Source organism: Aquarana catesbeiana, linkage group LG11 (genome assembly GCF_042186555.1).
Source record: "Aquarana catesbeiana isolate 2022-GZ linkage group LG11, ASM4218655v1, whole genome shotgun sequence".
Lineage (NCBI taxonomy): Eukaryota > Metazoa > Chordata > Amphibia > Anura > Ranidae > Aquarana > Aquarana catesbeiana.
This window is the reverse complement of record NC_133334.1, coordinates 215,886,524-215,905,264: the sequence shown is the minus strand read 5'-3', so window position 1 is coordinate 215,905,264 and position 18,741 is coordinate 215,886,524. Positions and strand designations below refer to the sequence as shown.

Genomic DNA, 18,741 nt, shown 5'->3' with positions numbered 1-18,741 from the left:
TTAATTGAGGCACCTTATGTTGCTATTTTACTTTTATTAGCAAGAATCCAGCACCAGTCACAGATTTGAATATAAAAATACTCATTTTTTTTTGGCACACACAGGTTTATAATAACCATCTTTAAAAGCAATACTTTAGGAATTATGGATACTAGGTAACACATAGAGTTATTGTTCACTACAAAGAAAAAATCTGTTTTATCTCCATAAGGGCAGCGCCATACTACTCGCACTACACTAACTTGTAGCTTATTTAGCTGCCTGCGGTAGTAATAATATCAGGAAAACACCACCAACCTTCTACAGTTAGCTTTAGGTGAACACTGTGCAGAGCTCACACTACACTAACTTGTAGCTTATTTAGCTGCCTGCGGTAGTAATAGGATCAGGAAAACACCACCAACTTTCTACAGGTAGCTTTAGGTGAACACTGTGTAGAGCTCGCACTACACTAACTTGTAGCTTATTTAGCTCCCTGCGGTAGTGATAGGATCAGGAACACACCACCAACCTTCTACAGGTAGCTTTAGGTGAACACTGTGCAGAGCTCGCCAAAAAATAACTTGTAGCTTATTTAGCTGCCTGCGGTAGTGATAGGATCAGGAAAACACCACCAACCTTCTACAGGTAGCTTTAGCTGAACACTGTGCAGAGCTCGCAAAAAAATAACTTGTAGGTTTAGCTGAACACTGTGATGAGGTCGCACTACACTAACTTGTAGTTTTAGCTGAACACTGTGAGGAGGACGCACTACACTAACTTGTAGCTTTAGCTGAACACTGTGCAGAGGTCACACTAAACTAACTTGTAGCTTTAGCTGAACACTGTGAGGAGGACGCACTACACTAACTTGTAGCTTTAGCTGAACACTGTGCAGAGGTCTCACTACACTAACTTGTAGTTTTAGCTGAACACTGTGAGGAGGACGCACTACACTAACTTGTAGCTTTAGCTGAACACTGTGCAGAGGTCTCACTACACTAACTTGTAGTTTTAGCTGAACACTGTGAGGAGGACACACTACACTAACTTGTAGCTTTAGCTGAGCACTGTTCAGAGGTCATACTAAACTAACTTGTAGATTTAGCTGTACACTGTGAGGAGGACGCACTACACTAACTTGTAGCTTTAGCTGAACACTGTGCAGAGGTCGCACTACACTAACTTGTAGTTTTAGCTGAACACTGTGAGCAGGACGCAATACACTAACTTGTAGCTTTAGCTGAACACTGTGCAGAGGTCTCACTACACTAACTTGTAGTTTTAGCTGAACACTGTGAGCAGGACGCAATACACTAACTTGTAGCTTTAGCTGAACACTGTGCAGAGGTCTCACTACACTAACTTGTAGTTTTAGCTGAACACTGTGAGGAGGATGCACTACACTAACTTGTAACTTTAGCTGAACACTGTGCAGAGGTCGCACTACACTAACTTGTAGTTTTAGCTGAACACTGTGAGCAGGACGCACTACACTAACTTGTAGCTTTAGCTGAACACTGTGCAGAGGTCTCACTACACTAACTTGTAGTTTTAGCTGAACACTGTGAGGAGGACGCACTACACTAACTTGTAGCTTTAGCTGAACACTGTGCAGAGGTCACACTAAACTAACTTGTAGCTTTAGCTGAACACTGTGAGGAGGACGCACTACACTAACTTGTAGCTTTAGCTGAACACTGTGCAGAGGTCTCACTACACTAACTTGTAGTTTTAGCTGAACACTGTGAGGAGGATGCACTACACTAACTTGTAGCTTTAGCTGAACACTGTGCAGAGGTCGCACTACACTAACTTGTAGCTTATTTAGCTCCCTGCGGTAGTGATAGGATCAGGAACACACCACCAACCTTCTACAGGTAGCTTTAGGTGAACACTGTGCAGAGCTCGCCAAAAAATAACTTGTAGCTTATTTAGCTGCCTGCGGTAGTGATAGGATCAGGAAAACACCACCAACCTTCTACAGGTAGCTTTAGCTGAACACTGTGCAGAGCTCGCAAAAAAATAACTTGTAGGTTTAGCTGAACACTGTGATGAGGTCGCACTACACTAACTTGTAGTTTTAGCTGAACACTGTGAGGAGGACGCACTACACTAACTTGTAGCTTTAGCTGAACACTGTGCAGAGGTCACACTAAACTAACTTGTAGCTTTAGCTGAACACTGTGAGGAGGACGCACTACACTAACTTGTAGCTTTAGCTGAACACTGTGCAGAGGTCTCACTACACTAACTTGTAGTTTTAGCTGAACACTGTGAGGAGGACGCACTACACTAATTTGTAGCTTTAGCTGAACACTGTGCAGAGGTCTCACTACACTAACTTGTAGTTTTAGCTGAACACTGTGAGGAGGACACACTACACTAACTTGTAGCTTTAGCTGAGCACTGTTCAGAGGTCATACTAAACTAACTTGTAGATTTAGCTGTACACTGTGAGGAGGACGCACTACACTAACTTGTAGCTTTAGCTGAACACTGTGCAGAGGTCGCACTACACTAACTTGTAGTTTTAGCTGAACACTGTGAGCAGGACGCAATACACTAACTTGTAGCTTTAGCTGAACACTGTGCAGAGGTCTCACTACACTAACTTGTAGTTTTAGCTGAACACTGTGAGCAGGACGCAATACACTAACTTGTAGCTTTAGCTGAACACTGTGCAGAGGTCTCACTACACTAACTTGTAGTTTTAGCTGAACACTGTGAGGAGGATGCACTACACTAACTTGTAACTTTAGCTGAACACTGTGCAGAGGTCGCACTACACTAACTTGTAGTTTTAGCTGAACACTGTGAGCAGGACGCACTACACTAACTTGTAGCTTTAGCTGAACACTGTGCAGAGGTCTCACTACACTAACTTGTAGTTTTAGCTGAACACTGTGAGGAGGACGCACTACACTAACTTGTAGCTTTAGCTGAACACTGTGCAGAGGTCACACTAAACTAACTTGTAGCTTTAGCTGAACACTGTGAGGAGGACGCACTACACTAACTTGTAGCTTTAGCTGAACACTGTGCAGAGGTCTCACTACACTAACTTGTAGTTTTAGCTGAACACTGTGAGGAGGATGCACTACACTAACTTGTAGCTTTAGCTGAACACTGTGCAGAGGTCGCACTACACTAACTTGTAGTTTTAGCTGAACACTGTGAGGAGGACGCACTACACTAACTTGTAGCTTTAGCTGAACACTGTTCAGAGGTCGCACTACACTAACTTGTAGTTTTAGCTGAACACTGTGAGGAGGACGCACTACACTAACTTGTAGCTTTAGCTGAACACTGTGCAGAGGTCACACTAAACTAACTTGTAGCTTTAGCTGAACACTGTGAGGAGGACGCACTACCCTAACTTGTAGCTTTAGCTGAACACTGTGCACTACACTAACTTGTAGTTTTAGCTGAACACTGTGCAGAGGTCACACTAAACTAACTTGTAGCTTTAACTGAACACTGTGAGGAGGACGCACTACACTAACTGTAAATAGTCTAGCTGCCTGACTGTGGAACTAATAGGATCAAAAGAACACCAGCAATGTTCTTCAGGTAGCTGTAAATACTGTAACAAGACAAGCCTGCCTGTCAGTAGGAAGATAAAAGGAATGGATCTAGCTAAACTGAATACAGTGTATATATATATATACATATATATACAACACCTGGGATGCATATATATATATATATATATATATATATATATATATATATACACAATACACTGTAAGTGCAGCTAACTCACTGACTGTCCTGCCTAATCTTACTAACTCAAATGAAATGACACTGTCTCTCTGTCTATCTAAGCACGCCGGAACACACAAGCGGCCTTATATAGTGTGGGGCGTGTTCTAAACCCCCTGAGCCATAATTGGCCAAAGCCACCCTGGCTTTGGCCAATTACAGCTCTCTCTACCAACGGCGCTGTGATTGGGCAAGCATGCGGGTCATAGTGCATGCTTGGCCAATCATCAGCCAGCAATGCACTGCGATGCCACACGAATTTAGCGCGAACGGCCCATATCGTTCGCAATGCGACAAACGATCGAATAGCCGATGTTCGAGTCGAACATGGGTTCGACTCAAACATGAAGCTCATCCCTAGCCGGCAACACTGATCATTATATTATGTCGGTGGAGAATACAATAGCTCAGCGGGAATAATTCCCCCATCAACATCGAATATATGGGGATAGGGGAATAGGCCCTTTTTTTTTTGTTCAACCCACCTCCTGTATTAGGGTGCCTCCACTCTGGATGAGGGAGTACAGGGGCACAATTGGACAGCAGCATTGTCAGTCTGGGGGGAGGAGAGTGTTATGCCGCGTACACACGACCGGACTTTCCGGCAGAAAAGGTCAGACGGAATCATTCAGTCGGACATTCCGATCAAGTGTGGGCTTCATCTGACCTTTGTTTTCGAAAATTCTGGCGGACCTAGAGATAGAACATGTTTTAAATCTTTCCGACGGACTCAATTCCTATCGAGATAACTCTTCGTCTGTATGCTATTCCGACGGACCAAAAACGACGCAAGGACAGCTATTGGCTACTGGCTATTGAACTTCCTTTTTCTAGTCCCGTCGTATGTCATCACGTTCTAAACGATCTGACTTTGGTGTGATTCTACTCTGACAGAAAGTCTGCTCGTGTGTACGCGGCATTAGATGTGCAATCAGATTTAGATATACTAGATAAATTGAACCAAACTCCACCTAACAATTTTTAAGAAGTTACAGAACAGTTTGGTTCCTTTAGGGATAAATGTTTTACATAAATAAATATAGCTTAACTCTCTAGCTGTTACATCTACAGGACAGCTTGTTCTGTTGAAAATCAACAGACTTACTGGCCAGATCACCAAGTGAAAATAAAGGAAATAAAGCCTAAAAAGAAAACTAATGCAGACATCAAATCTATGCATTGGTAAACTGCAATATAATAAATGTTTACTTTGGGTTTAATACCGCTTTAAATCAATATTGTGCTTTGGCCATGCAAGGCAAAGCAACAGGTTTGCTTTAACGCTCCAATCCCCAGCAGCACATGCTCACATTGCTTCACTACTGCTCTGTTCAGCTGTTCAGGGTTTGAAGGAGCATGTGACTTACTCACCTTCTACCCATGTGAATGCACTGGTGCTCGGTAAATGGTCTAGTGATCTCGCGTGGTGCAAGAATGTAATCCATAGCCTTGTAGAGGCTACATTAGATGTGCTATCAGATTTAGATATACTAGATAAATTGAACCAAACTCCAGCTAACAATTTTTAAGAAGTTACAGAACAGTTTGGTTCCTTTAGGGATAAAGGTTTTACATAAATAAATATAGCTTAACTCTCTAGCTGTTACATCTACAGGACAGCTTGTTCTGTTGAAAATCAACAGACTTACTGGCCAGATCACCAAGTGAAAATAAAGGAAAGAAAGCCTAAAAAGAAAACTAATGCAGACATCATATCTATGCATTGGTAAACTGCAATATAATAAATGTTTACTTTGGGTTTAATACCGCTTTAAATCAATATTGTGCTTTGGCCATGCAAGGCAAAGCAACAGGTTTGCTTTAATGCTCCAATCCCCAGCAGCACATGCTCACATTGCTTCACTACTGCTCTGTTCAGCTGTTCAGGGTTTGAAGGAGCATGTGACTTACTCACCTTCTACCCATGTGAATGCACTGGTGCTCGGTAAATGGTCTAGTGATCTCGCGTGGTGCAAGAATGTAATCCATAGCCTTGTAGAAGCTCTGACTAGAGTGGCTTGAAGCTGAAACAGGGCTTACTTTTCCTGCTTCCTGCAGCTAACTGGACTAGTCAGGGTGGGAGTTAAAAAAAATAAGTGCTGCTGGGAAGGGTGGAAGTTAGGTGAACCTGTTACTTTGTCCAATCGGACAACAGGTTTACTTAAACCCTTCCTTTCCAAGGAAAATCAAGTATGACTATGTCTTTATTTGTATATATTTCAGAATCTTATTTGTATATTTCCACTCAAAGTAGTCTCAGCATATTTACAGCTTGAATTGCCCAGGTTTGTGATAATATCTCATTAAATAATTGCAAAAAGATGACCCATAAAAGTGTTACTTTCCAGATAGTTTAAGAACGCAGCCAAAAATATAATAAAAAATACACTAAAAAACGTACTTAATATGAACATTCTATCTAATGGCTTTTAATGCAATAATAGGATTTAACAAACAATATGGATGCTTAAGTCTTATAAAGTATTTATCAATTGTCTATTGTATTTTCTGTTTTTCTACCTATCTTAGTCATTTATATGATTTTGTATCTAGCTTGCCATAAGTCTAAATATTGTACATTTAACATTTTAGATAATAAATCTGCTTTATAATTTCAATAGCATTTTTTTTCATCTTAATCTGTTCAGCACTTTCTCTTCAAATAAGTAAAGAAGGGAGATAAATAATTGCATCCTAAAATAGTGACAACAAGAAACACAAGTTTTTATAAAAAAAAGCTTACGTCTGCCTTTGAGATACAACATGGACTGGGGGCCCCAATTTCTTGCCATTAACTTATTCTGAAAGTGCACAGAAACAAATAAAATATCAAACAAATGTACTATAAGCTAAGTATAATACAGCAAATTGGATATATCTATATGTAAGTTCAATATTACCTTAGGAGCAGACAGTGATTCAGAAAGAATTAAAAGGAGAATAGTACAGGTAAGGTACAGCATAATTCGCCTATGCTAAAATAGAAAAAAGAAATAAGGACCAGTATATACAGCACCAATATCAGGTTACATAGCTGAATATAAAACATTTTATCTTACCGTTATGGATGTTGTTGAAGGGTAAGACTATCTGATAGCGTTTTCTTCATCAGAAACAAAACAGAAGCTCCGGTGTGTTGTTAATGAATATAAGTAATGCAAACCCTTGATACAATATGATGAGCGTCTTCTAGTCATGTATCTTCCATTCACCTATTTGTTGAATAGCAACACTGCATGGTATGAGGAAATTAAGTACATTTATCTTCCAGTAATCATCAAAGCGTTAGAACTGTGTCAGGCTTTTTATTCAAAACTACACAATGATAATGTCCTGTGAAATCTTGGGCACATATCCAAAATATAAATGCAGACATCAACAAGGCAAATATAACTGCTGTTTTTACCTGGCCCCATTTCCAAAGTGAATTAGGCAACCTGTCATAGCCCTACATTAATTCAATAGCAACTTCATTCATTAATTTTTTGTGTTTGACAGTTGTATTTAAAAATAACTATGAATTAGAACAAGAGTTGTCACACTAATAGTAAAAAAATATTTAATAACTATAGTACTTTTATGCATTGGTCATTGTCATGCTGCTATTGCTTTTTTTAGCTGATGTTTCTTGATTTGATATGTTCACTATAACCCTAGGCAATTTAGAGAGAAATGATAAGTTCTCTTGTAAGAACCCCAATTCCACCCAATGCTCACCTACTGCTCTTTTCCTTGATAGGAGTTTTGAGTTCTTACCCTGTTTAAGCTCCACGTTGGATGGTGTCAGACCACATAAGGGTTTAATTTCTTTCTCCTTGTCAGATGACAATGTTGGGGCCTGATAATCTTCAATCCTTGAAAGGAGGCCACCTGCTTCCGCATACAAACAATAAGTATTTACTGAGGGAACAGAGCCGTGGGGAAAGAATTCTCAGATTCACCTTAAAGAAGGCCGATATAGGTTTAGAGGAAGGCTTTTGGAGTGCTTCAGACACTCTGTATTACCATTTCTAGGTGCTGATTTACCATGAGGGTCTGGTCTTTAGCAGGGTACCCTCAAAACAGTTGTGGATTTTGATTGTAATGGTTTCAGGTCTCATCATTCAGGACTTCCTCGTTGCTAGACTAATTTAGCACAAGTAGCAGTAGGGCTGTCACAATGTAAATATACAACTTTTATCATAATTAGAAGTGCAATCAGCAAGAAGGCCACAAATGACCAGGAGGGACCTTTCAGCTTAGAAATTTTCATTGTACTAAGCAGGATTTATATTTGGTGCTGGGTCAAATCAGATAATTGTTTATAGCTTACAGCTGCTTTTTTGTGTGTTATACCCAGCAAGGGCACTGGGAAGTGGTTATGTGTAGTGTGCCAGCTATAAGAGCAAAAACTGGTAGAAGCTGACAAGCTTGTTACCAGACATTTGAAAACCTTGTAATGCTGACTAAACACATGGCAATTTTCCAGAAATTTTATTTCAGCTGTTGAGTGGATCAAATGGACAAAAGTGGTTTACCACGAATAGCTTGGATTGTCTTATGATATTGGTAAAGATATCTGGTGGTAGATTGATTTGATCTATTTAGGAAATTCTCGCTAAAACCCAGCTGAAAGTAGTTCAATGGCCATGTGTATGGCTATTATTTGGCAAATTCCAGTGCTATGAAATGGGTTGTATATTTTTAATTATTATTGTTGCATTAATGTTTAGTGATCCTTCTCTTCAAAGCTTGCATCATTCATTTTTTAGGCTAAATTGTTTCTTGCCAAATGGAATCATGGAGAAGTATCTAAGAAAATGAATACCGGTAACTAAATACAACCTATGACCTTTATATGGAAACTGTTGTTAAATAAACTCCTATAACAAAGTAGCTGGAGGAATACAGATAAAATATTTGCCTAATAACATGAAAAACTCTTTTACCTGACTTTAGTCTGCCATATATAGTCCTGCCATTATTATCATTAATTATATCAATAATGAAATTTTTCTTATGTCATTCAAGTTCACACAAGTCTCCTTTCCACTCAGAAACTGTGAATTGCAGTTAAAGTCTGGAGTTTACATATCTACTTTTTAAAGTAATTTGGAATTATCCAAATTAGGGGCATCTGACAGGAATTGATAAGATGCAACCATTTGAAAATGTAAAATCAAATTGGGTTTGGTTGGTATAGCAATGAACTGTATTGATGTTTACTGTAACTTTATGAACCTTAGCAAGCTTACATTAAATATGAACATAAAAATGATGCATAACAAAATATATAACTATTATTTTTTTAAAATACTCCTAAAATTTTAATAAAAAGAATAGTTAGAGGAAAAAGTAAAACAAACAAGTACTATAACTAGAATTGTGTCAAGTTTCATAAATGCTCGTGTAATATTGTACTGAAAATGACAGTTTCCTCTTTAAACCGTAGTAATGTCAAAGTAATAAGAAATTAATTGGTGTTTTTTTAATAAATGAAAGTATTTTTCTATATTTTGTTATCAATAAAGCACTTAAAATATTTTCAGTGTTGGCAATATAAGACAATACAAATATTAGAGTATGCAAATTAAAAAAAAATAAGTTTAAAATAATTCAGATAAAGTGGCTTTACTGTGTATCTCCACCATTTCTTCATTTCTTCAGCATCTTCAGATCATATATTCATTACATTTTTTTTAACCTAAACCTGAACTCCAAGGACATGAAAAAAAAATTACTCTCCCTAAGCTGCAAGGGTTAAATGCATGTTTTTGCTTAGAGCATTAAAACACACTTAAAAAATCTTTTCATTGAAGATTTTTACTAATGTAAGAGATTACAAACTCCCAAACTCTATAGCAGGGGTGTCAAACTGGCAGCCCTCCAGCTGTTGTGGATCTATGCCTCATGGGAATTGTAGTAGCTGGAGGGCCACCAGTTTGACATCTGTGCTCTAGAGGGTCACGTCCACAAAGAGAGACCCCTGGTAATAAAAAAAAAGAAAAAACACTTACGTAACAGATATTAAATCCAGTTGGTTTATGTGTGGTATTTGTAAAAGACAAGTGTAGCGCTGGTAGATTTGTGATCTACCATCTGATAGGTAAATTTAGTAACTTGTTCGTTAGGAAGATTAGATTTGCCTCTGTTCCAGCTTGGCTGACGTTGCGTGTGTTTCCATACTGAGCCGTGGGTGGCGCTGTTGCCGCTGGCTAGTGTTGGAAAGGCAGCGTGTCTAAGCGTATGGATGCTCTTCTGTCCCGGAGACAACTCGGTGGAGGTGGTCCTCAGAGTTGCATTCTGGGCGAGGGTATTTATGGGACAGACGCCATATTTTGGGGTTAGTTTTACAGCCACCTGCTGGCCCTCCTGGCCGACAGGTATGCATTAGAGAGCTATCTCGTGGTCCTCCGTTCCGAAGGCCCATGTCGCTGCAGCGCAGGGGTGGGCCCAGAAGCTTGTCTGGGGCCTACCACAGCGACCGAGGAATGGTCCTGAGCTGTCCATCCAGAGTGAAGAAGCTGGACAACCGAGGAGATCCCAGGGGAGGACCCCTCATGGAAGGATCATGCAGCGTGCTGGTCTGGAGAGGGGCCCGGTGACTCGGTTGGAGGACGTATCCTAAAGTAATTATACAGCATAGTGATGCCGGGTTTGGCTTAAAGGTTCAAGCACTGTGACTGACATTCATCGTAGAAAAAAACAATACATCCGAAACAAGTCTGTGGCAGAGACTTTTGTTCGTGCTACGTACTGGCTGCTAGGCAAGTGAGAGAGGCCTATCCAGGCGTGTAAGGAGTGTGTCCCACCAAGGGAGTGCATTCTACTGAAATATCCAACCCCAAAGGACATTTGTCAAGAATCTTACTAAAAAGGTATTTGAGTTTTCCTCTGCAGTTTTCCTTCTACCTCTTTCCTACTACTTCCTTCATTGATGGTTTAATAAAGCATTGAAAACGTACTCAAGTGTTGGTGCGTGTGTCGTCCAGAGGTAAACTCAACGGAACCCTAAACCCGGTGTCGTTGAAACAGAGAGAAGGAGAGTGAAGGTAACAAGCCCGCTTAAACCAGCAGCTCCACCGAGAGTTATTGCTACATGTGGGGGCGTCGTCCGGGATTTGTTGACCGTCAATTCTCGCAACCCAGAGAAGTGTTTCATCGGGAGTTTATGGTGAGAGCTGGACTTTGAAAAAAAAAATCTTACAGGAAGAGAAGGTGTTAAACTGCAGCACTTTATTTCTGAGTGCGTAGACGGCGGGCGCCAGTGAAGGCCCGGGAACTACGTGATCAGAAGAACAAGTGGGAGGAGCCTACCCTACTTGATATCGCATGGGACACGTGTATGTGTTTGGCGCCAGAGGAAAAGAGAAGCCTCGTGATCGTGCTGAGAAGATCAGAGTGTGGCCATGTCTTTTCCGGCGATGCAGCCAATTATGGGACCGAGAATGTTCCCTGCAAGCACTGTGTTGAATACTGTGTTGACCGGAACCCTGCTTACGGATATTGGAGTTCGTTTGAAGCCGCAGGGGAGGTTTGTTCTGTATACCTTAGGAGATATTGAGGGACTGGGCATGATCTGCCACCTATGTGAAGGACTGGCCGTGCATCTCCGTCCATTTGGCCGATGTCTGCAATGTCTCATCAGGGGACATTACTTTGATTTCTGCATCCACTACACCTACTCCTGTTGTACCTGTTCAAAGGAAGGTGGGATATGTGAAGGCTTCCCGTGGCCGTGGTTAAGGCCTACCTCAGAGGTTACCTGAACCGGAGCTACCAAAGTCCACGTCAGGAATGGGTAAGCCACTGAAGGGGAATGTATCTGGGTCTGTAAATAAATATCTGCCAGCGGAAGAGTTGGGAGATTCGGAAATAGAATCCATGTCGGATCTTTCCGGTGATGATGACCTATTTGAGACTATGTCACAAGAGCTGTTGTGGTCACATAGTGAAGATGTCGCCTCTGCTATGACTTTCCCTGAATGGACAGCCCTGAGTTCTGGGAAGACGTCACCCTGTGTGGAGCCACACAGTACTGTTACCGAGACTTTATCGAAAGTTGCTAGTTCACTACAGACACCGGCTGGGTCTATGGTGAGCAAATCATTGGATTCCTGTGTGCCGCCTGGTATGGGGAAGGACAGATCTTTGCCCAAACTTGCACGTTTGCAGAGAATGTTAAACAAGCGTGTAGCTGCAGAGTATGGTTTGGAGTTCCCTTATGTGCCTCAGGATATAATGCAAGTGATTGAACTTAACCGGGAACTTTGGTACAGTGAAGCTGTTTGGGACTATTTGTCTGTGCCTAAGCCTTTCCGAAAGACTGGATGTTCTGTTAAAATGGATGAATGTTTTAGTGGATGTTTTATGCACTGGAACTTCGGTTGGCACATCTATGCTGACAAAGTGGTCATCTGCAGGACCGGAAAAGATGACATTGTCTATTTCATTATCACAGTGGATGAAACGGGAAAGACACTGACCTTTCCAGATTCCCGGTTTTATTGGTGATTCTGGACAAAAGTACTTTGAAGTTAGATAGTTAGTGTCAGTGTAAAGAGATCTTCGTGGTCAAGGTCTACATATTCTGTTTAGTGTTTTTAATCCAAGGACTTCTTTTTGCTAACCGGATTTTCTTCATTTAAAGAGATTTTTACACAGGGATGGACTCCTTAAGATTTTCTTTTTTGATACTAGATGATGGGAAGAGAGGCTCGTTTTCTTTAAAAATTAGGCTTTGCTCCTGATATTGTGCAGTATATGTGTGTGTTTAATAAGTTTTCCTTTTCAGAAACTATTGGATCTCCTATCAAGCTGGGAGGCTTTTCAGCTAGATAGATAGTGAGGTTATGTACAGTCATAGGATGGTTTTGTTTGCGGATGTGAACATATAAGTTTTATAATATCTTTCCACTGTCTTTCTTTCTCTCTTTGTCTATCCAAGTTATTAAAAGCTCAAATACCTACTCCCAGGCTTGGGAGTTACTGTCATTGTTTTTGGACAGACGTTGGGGACAACGTCTACTGTAGTGGGGGGGAGTATGTAGCGCTGTTAGATTTGTGATCTACCATCTGATAGGTAAATTTAGTAACTTGTTCGTTAGGAAGGTTAGATTTGCCTCTGTTTCAGCTTGGCTGACGTTGCGTGTGTTTCCATACTGAGCTGTGGGTGTCGCTGTTGCCTCTGGCTAGTGTTGGAAAGGCAGCGCGTCTAAGCGTATGGATGCTCTTCTGTCCCGGAGACAACTCGGCGGAGGTGGTCCTCCGAGTTGCATTCTGGGTGAGGGTATTTATGGGAAAGACGCCATATTTTGGGGTTCCTTTTACAGCCACCTGCTGGCCCTCCTGGCCAACAGGTATGCATTAGAGAGCTATCTCGTGGTCCTCCATTCTGGAGGCCCACATCGCTGCGGCGCAGGGGTGGGCCCAGAAGCTTGTCTGGGGCCTACCACAGCGGCCGAGGAATGGTCCTGAGCTGTCTATCCAGAGTGAAGAAGCTGGAAAACCGAGGAGATCCCAGGGGAGGACCCATCATGGAAGGATCATGCAGCGTGCTGGTCTGGAGAGGGGCCTGGTGACTCGGTTGGAGGACGTATCCTAAAGTAATTATACAGCATAGTGTTGCTGAGTTTGGCTTAAAGGTTCAAGCACTGTGACTGACATTCATCGTAGAAAAAAAACAATACATCCTGTGGCAGAGGATCGTACGGGTTCATCCCAAACAAGTCTGTGGCAGAGACTTTTGTTCGTGCTACGTACTGGCTGCTAGGCAAGTGAGAGAGGCCTATCCAGGCGTGCAAGGAGTGTGTCCCACCAAGGGAGTGCATTCTACTGAAATATCCAACCCCAAAGGACAGTTGTCAAGAATCTTACTAAAAAGGTATTTGAGTTTTCCTCTGCAGTTTCCCTTCTACCTCTTTCCTGCTACTTCCTTTGTTGATGGTTTAATAAAGCATTGAAAACGTACTCAAGTGTTGGTGCGTGTGTCGTCCAGAGGTAAACTCAACGGAACCCTAGACCCGGTGGCGGTGAAACAGAGGGAAGGAGAGTGAAGTTAACAAGCCCGCTTAAACCAGCAGCTCCACCGAGAGTTATTGCTACACAAGTATGGAAAATAGGGAATAAACAAACAGCATAAAGCACTCACATGAGTGTAGACGGGTAGGCCGCACACCCCATAAAGTGCCAAAAAATACGAGAACCCCCTAACGGGGCTTTAAAGCAGCCAATGAAATGCAGTATCGGTAGTTGAAAAAATTCAATTTTATTGGTACAAAAAGTATAAATAGCATATTATAAAAATCACTGAAAATGAATACTGACTGTTAGAGTCAGGACATGAACTGGATATGGCGTACAATTGCAGTAAACAAAGCATTCAATTAAAACCAATGCCAAGCACAATGTGTTAAAGGGCAACCAAAGTTATCTCAAATGTTGAATCCTTAAAATTAGATAACAACAGACAATGCCTATAAATAGGGGCAATATACAATACGGTGTATGTGGAACAACGAAAGTTGTGTGTGTAAATCCTGACGTGTTTCGACCCTTCCCGGGTCTTCTTCAGAGGATGGTTGTCCACTAATCCAATGGATTCTTTTCAATCTGGAGATGCTAGGCAATGCATCCACTGACCTAATATACTGTATCCAGAACATATCAATCCTTTTATTCAGTTCCGCTTGATTAGCACTAACGTGAACCTATCCGGGTGCAGTTCGGATTGCCTGTTTCCCCTTCCTTTCCTTCCCTCTCCTATATGGGGGGCTGGTAGGCGTGATCCCTCGCAAGATACATTCGGCCCACCGCCCGCTCCCTCGGGAGTTGGTCCGACACGGGGGAGAAAGGGTAGCAGAGGAGAAATCGTACCACCCCAAACAATCTACAATGTTAGAACTGAACGTAAAAATGTCAGAAATCCTGTAATAGTGGACAACCATCTTCTGAAGAAGACCCGGGAAGGGTCGAAACACATCAGGATTTACACACACAACTTTCGTTGTTCCACATACACCGCATTGTATATTGCCCCTATTTATAGGCATTGTCTGTTGTTATCTAATTTTAAGGATTCAACATTTGAGATAACTTTGGTTGCCCTTTAACACATTGTGCTTGGCATTGGTTTTAATTGTATGCTTTGTTTACTGCAATTGTACGCCATATCCAGTTCATGTCCTGACTCTAACAGTCAGTATTCATTTTCAGTGATTTTTATAATATGCTATTTATACTTTTTGTACCAATAAAATTGAATTTTTTCAACTACCGATACTGCATTTCATTGGCTGCTTTAAAGCCCCGTTAGGGGGTTCTCGTATTTTTTTGGAAAATAGGGAATAAATTAGCATCTTCAGTGCTGGGGGGGTCCTCCAGTTGGATGGACAGTTTACAGCAACATCAACAAATTCGGAGGAAAAATAGATCTTGGGCACAATAGGAAACCTTGTGATCAGACTATTGTAGGGTTACAGAAGTTTAGAATATCTGGCTGTTGAGGAGTTATCAATCCAAGATGCCTATACAGCTTAAAATGTATTATCCTGACCTATTAGCCTGGGTGTGCAAATATGGTGCCATTTAGAGTTCACTGTTTTTTACCAGAAGGAAAGAAATGGGAGGTCCAGTTCTTCCCAACACATGGTAATAGCTTTCTGCACATAGAAATGTAGAAGACCAAGAAGTGTCCTTTCAGCAGTAGTAGGGACCAGGTCTTTTATCAGGTCCAAGAGTTACTCGTTTGGGGAGAAGGACCTTTGTTACAAACATGATACAACCCAAGTCTTGCCAGAAAGCTGAAATCTTGGAACAAGCCCAAAAGAGAGGGTCATTATCTCCCTCTGTCCACTCACAGTTAGCAAGTGAAAGAAATGGCTGGATTTCAATCTTTGAAGATTTTGTAACATGAAGCATGGGGCATACTCTATGGAGTAGCTTAACTACCTCTCACCGAGCCACTACACATATGCAGCCAGGCAGGAGCAGCATCATTCTTGGAAGAAGCACTGGTTCATCATTCTACTTCTGGCACTTGTGCATGGCCTCAGGGTCATGCAACATTGTGATAACTGGATCCCTTATTGGAATACTGGCTGTGATTTTCCCTGGTAGTGGTACCATGTGATTGCTGTGACCAATAACAGTGAATACATGAGAATTAGTAAACAATACCTGTCATTTATGATGCTATTGCTTATCACTGTGATTTCTGTGATTGGTCATAGTGATCACATGGTACAGGGCCAAGCACACTGGTCAATCACAGCTATCACAATAGTAAATAATGGCATCATGAATGGATGACAAACACAGAAAAAACAGATTGCTTTTACAGTAATCATCACTGTATAAAAAATAATAAGCAATAATAGTGTAAAATAAAAAAAATCCTATGATCACCATTGTGATACTAAACCAATAATAAATATGTGTTGCACTGCTGTGTCCAATAATACTATCTATGTAGTATTCATATCATAAAACAAATTAATAAACATGTATATATAACTCCAATGAATCTGACTTTGTGGATCTTTAACGTATTAGTACTCTAAAGAGGTGTGTATAAAGACATATATAGTGTCCAAAACATTCACAAACAAATCATAAATTCAATGCGGGCGTATTATTGCAAATGCCAACTTCACATAGGTAAGGGAATATATGCCTCTCTTTAGACAAATAGGGGTAGGAATGGTGCGAATGGTTCGGCCTGAGCATAAGTTCGGCCCGAACGTTGGTTGTTCGGATGTTCTGAAGAATACCGAACAATATGCGGTGTTCGGGGCAAATTCAAAAGCCGCCGGAATACCATTAAAGTCTATGGAACATTATCATGAAAAATCAAAAGTGTTAATTTTAAAGGCTTATATGCAAGTTATTGTCATAAAAAGTGTTTGGGGACCCGGGTCCTGCCCCGTAAGACATGTATCAATGCAAAAAAAGTTTTAAAAATGGCAGTTTTTTGGGAGCAGTGATTTTAATAATGCTTAAAGTGAAACAATAAAAGTGAAATATTCCTTTAAATTTCGTACCTGGGGGTGTCTATAGTATGCTTGTAAAATGGCTAATTTTTCCCGCGTTTAGAACAGTCCCTGCACAAAATGACATTTCTAAAGGAAAAAAAGTCATTTAAATGTACTCGCGGCTATAATGAATTATTGGTCCCGGAAATACAGATAAAAGTCATTGAAAAAAAAACGGCATGGGATCCCCCCAGCCCATTACCAGGCCCTTTGGGTCTGGGATGAATATTAAGGGGAACCTCGAACCAAAAAAAAAAAAAATGCATGGGGGTCCCCCCAAATTCCATACCAGGCCCTTCAGGTCTGGAATGGATATTAAGGGGAACCATGTGCCAATTTTTTTTAAAAAGATGGCGCAGGGGTCCCCTTCAAAATCCATACCAGACCCTTATCCTAGTATGCAACCTGGCAGGCCGCAGGAAAAGAGGGGGGATGAGAAAGCGGCCCCCTCCTCAACCGTACCAGGCCACATGCCCTCAACATGGGGAGGGTGCTTTGGGGTAGCCCCCCGAAGCACCTTTTGCCCTTGTTGATGGGGACAAGGGTCTCATCTCCACAACCCTTGCCCGGTGGTTGTGGGGGTCTGCGGGTGGGGGGCTTATCGGAATCTGGAATCCCCCTTTAACAAAGGGACCCCCAGATCCCGGCCCCCCCTGTTTGAAATGGTAATGGGTACATTGTACCCATACCATTTCACAAAAAAAGTGTCAAAATGTTAAAAAAAACTACAAGACATACTCTGGGACAAGTCCTTTATTAAAATCTAAAAGAATAAAAATGTCCCATGAAGTCCATTCATCTTCTCTCGCTCCGCCGACGGACCAAAAAAGAAAAAAAATGGGAGGCTCCCGCCGTATGACGCTTCTTCGCTTTGACAGTTCTTATTTAACTGAGGGCGGGGCCACACGGTGACGTACCCGGGTGACTCCGTCCCCCTCTTCCCAATGGCTTCCGAGCGTCTGCACGCCCCCGATGCACGCACCTCGCAGCACAGGAGCTGTGAGGTGCACGCATCGGGGGTGTGCAGACGCGGCACTCATGTTCCGATGAAATTCAAACGCTTCCATTCTGTGCCTGCGGCAGGAGGCGGAGGGGACTCCATGACAGCTGGCTTTTTTTTTTGGAACATGTGACTATACTAGAAGCCCCTCCTACTTATGTTTTCCTGCAGAAAGACGGACAAATCTGGGTCATGTGACAGCTGTATATCGATTAGAAAAAGGCCCAAGATGTCAAATGTCTAGAATAAATGGCGTCCAGAGTAACAGATGCAATAGTTTGGTACCAGAAAAAGGGAGTATCTTTGGGACCACATCTTCCGAATTGGCGCTCTGTTGCTGTTGAGTAGTCGCCCATGAATCGGTTAAGCAAGATTCCTTACAGAGTCTCTTAAAGGACATCCCTCAAAGTTCATTGCTACTTCTCCCTCTACCTGAGTAAGGGCGGTCGCTGGCTCTCTGGTAAGCCTTCATTACATTATCACCAGGTGGTGGGCAGCACTGGCGGTGGATTACTGATCCAGAACTCCGCATGGAATAACTTTTGGACTTCAATCACATTATAATTCAGAACTTTTTATTTGCATTCACTATATTTGTCTTTTTATCACTTATGGACTTGTTGATTTAATGTTTTTCTCACTAGTTAATATTATTAGGTGTTATTCATCATTGATTGCTTTAATTTTTTATATTGATTTTTTTACAATAATTTCACAATATTTTTCACTCATGACATTTGTCCAGTGCTGCACTGTTCTCTTTACATGGAATTTGGGGGGACCCCCACTCAATTTCTTTTTTAAATTTTCATTCAGGGTTCCCCTTAATATTCATACCAGACCCAAAGGGCCTGGTAATGGACTGGGGGGATCCCATGCCGTTTTTTTCAATGACTTTTATCTGTATTGCCAGGACCGACAATTCATTATAGTCGAGAGTACTTTTAAATGACTTTTTTTCCTTTAGAAATGTCATTTTGCGCAGGG

The 18,741-nt window shown here is 41.5% G+C and overlaps 1 protein-coding gene across 1 annotated transcript in view; it reads right to left on the bottom strand.

Moving 5' to 3' along the window:
• LOC141111734 (spexin prohormone 2-like) overlaps nt 1-18,168 on the bottom strand; it is a 47,786-nt gene extending 29,618 nt beyond the window's left edge. The window contains exons 1-4 of the mRNA XM_073603874.1: nt 18,136-18,168; nt 13,298-13,323; nt 6,645-6,714; nt 6,488-6,545 (exon numbers count right to left, since the gene is read on the bottom strand). Coding sequence (XP_073459975.1) covers nt 6,488-6,545; nt 6,645-6,714; nt 13,298-13,323; nt 18,136-18,168 — 187 coding nt within the window. The remainder of the gene's footprint in view (nt 1-6,487; nt 6,546-6,644; nt 6,715-13,297; nt 13,324-18,135) is intronic.
• Nucleotides 18,169-18,741: the final 573 nt, after the last annotated feature.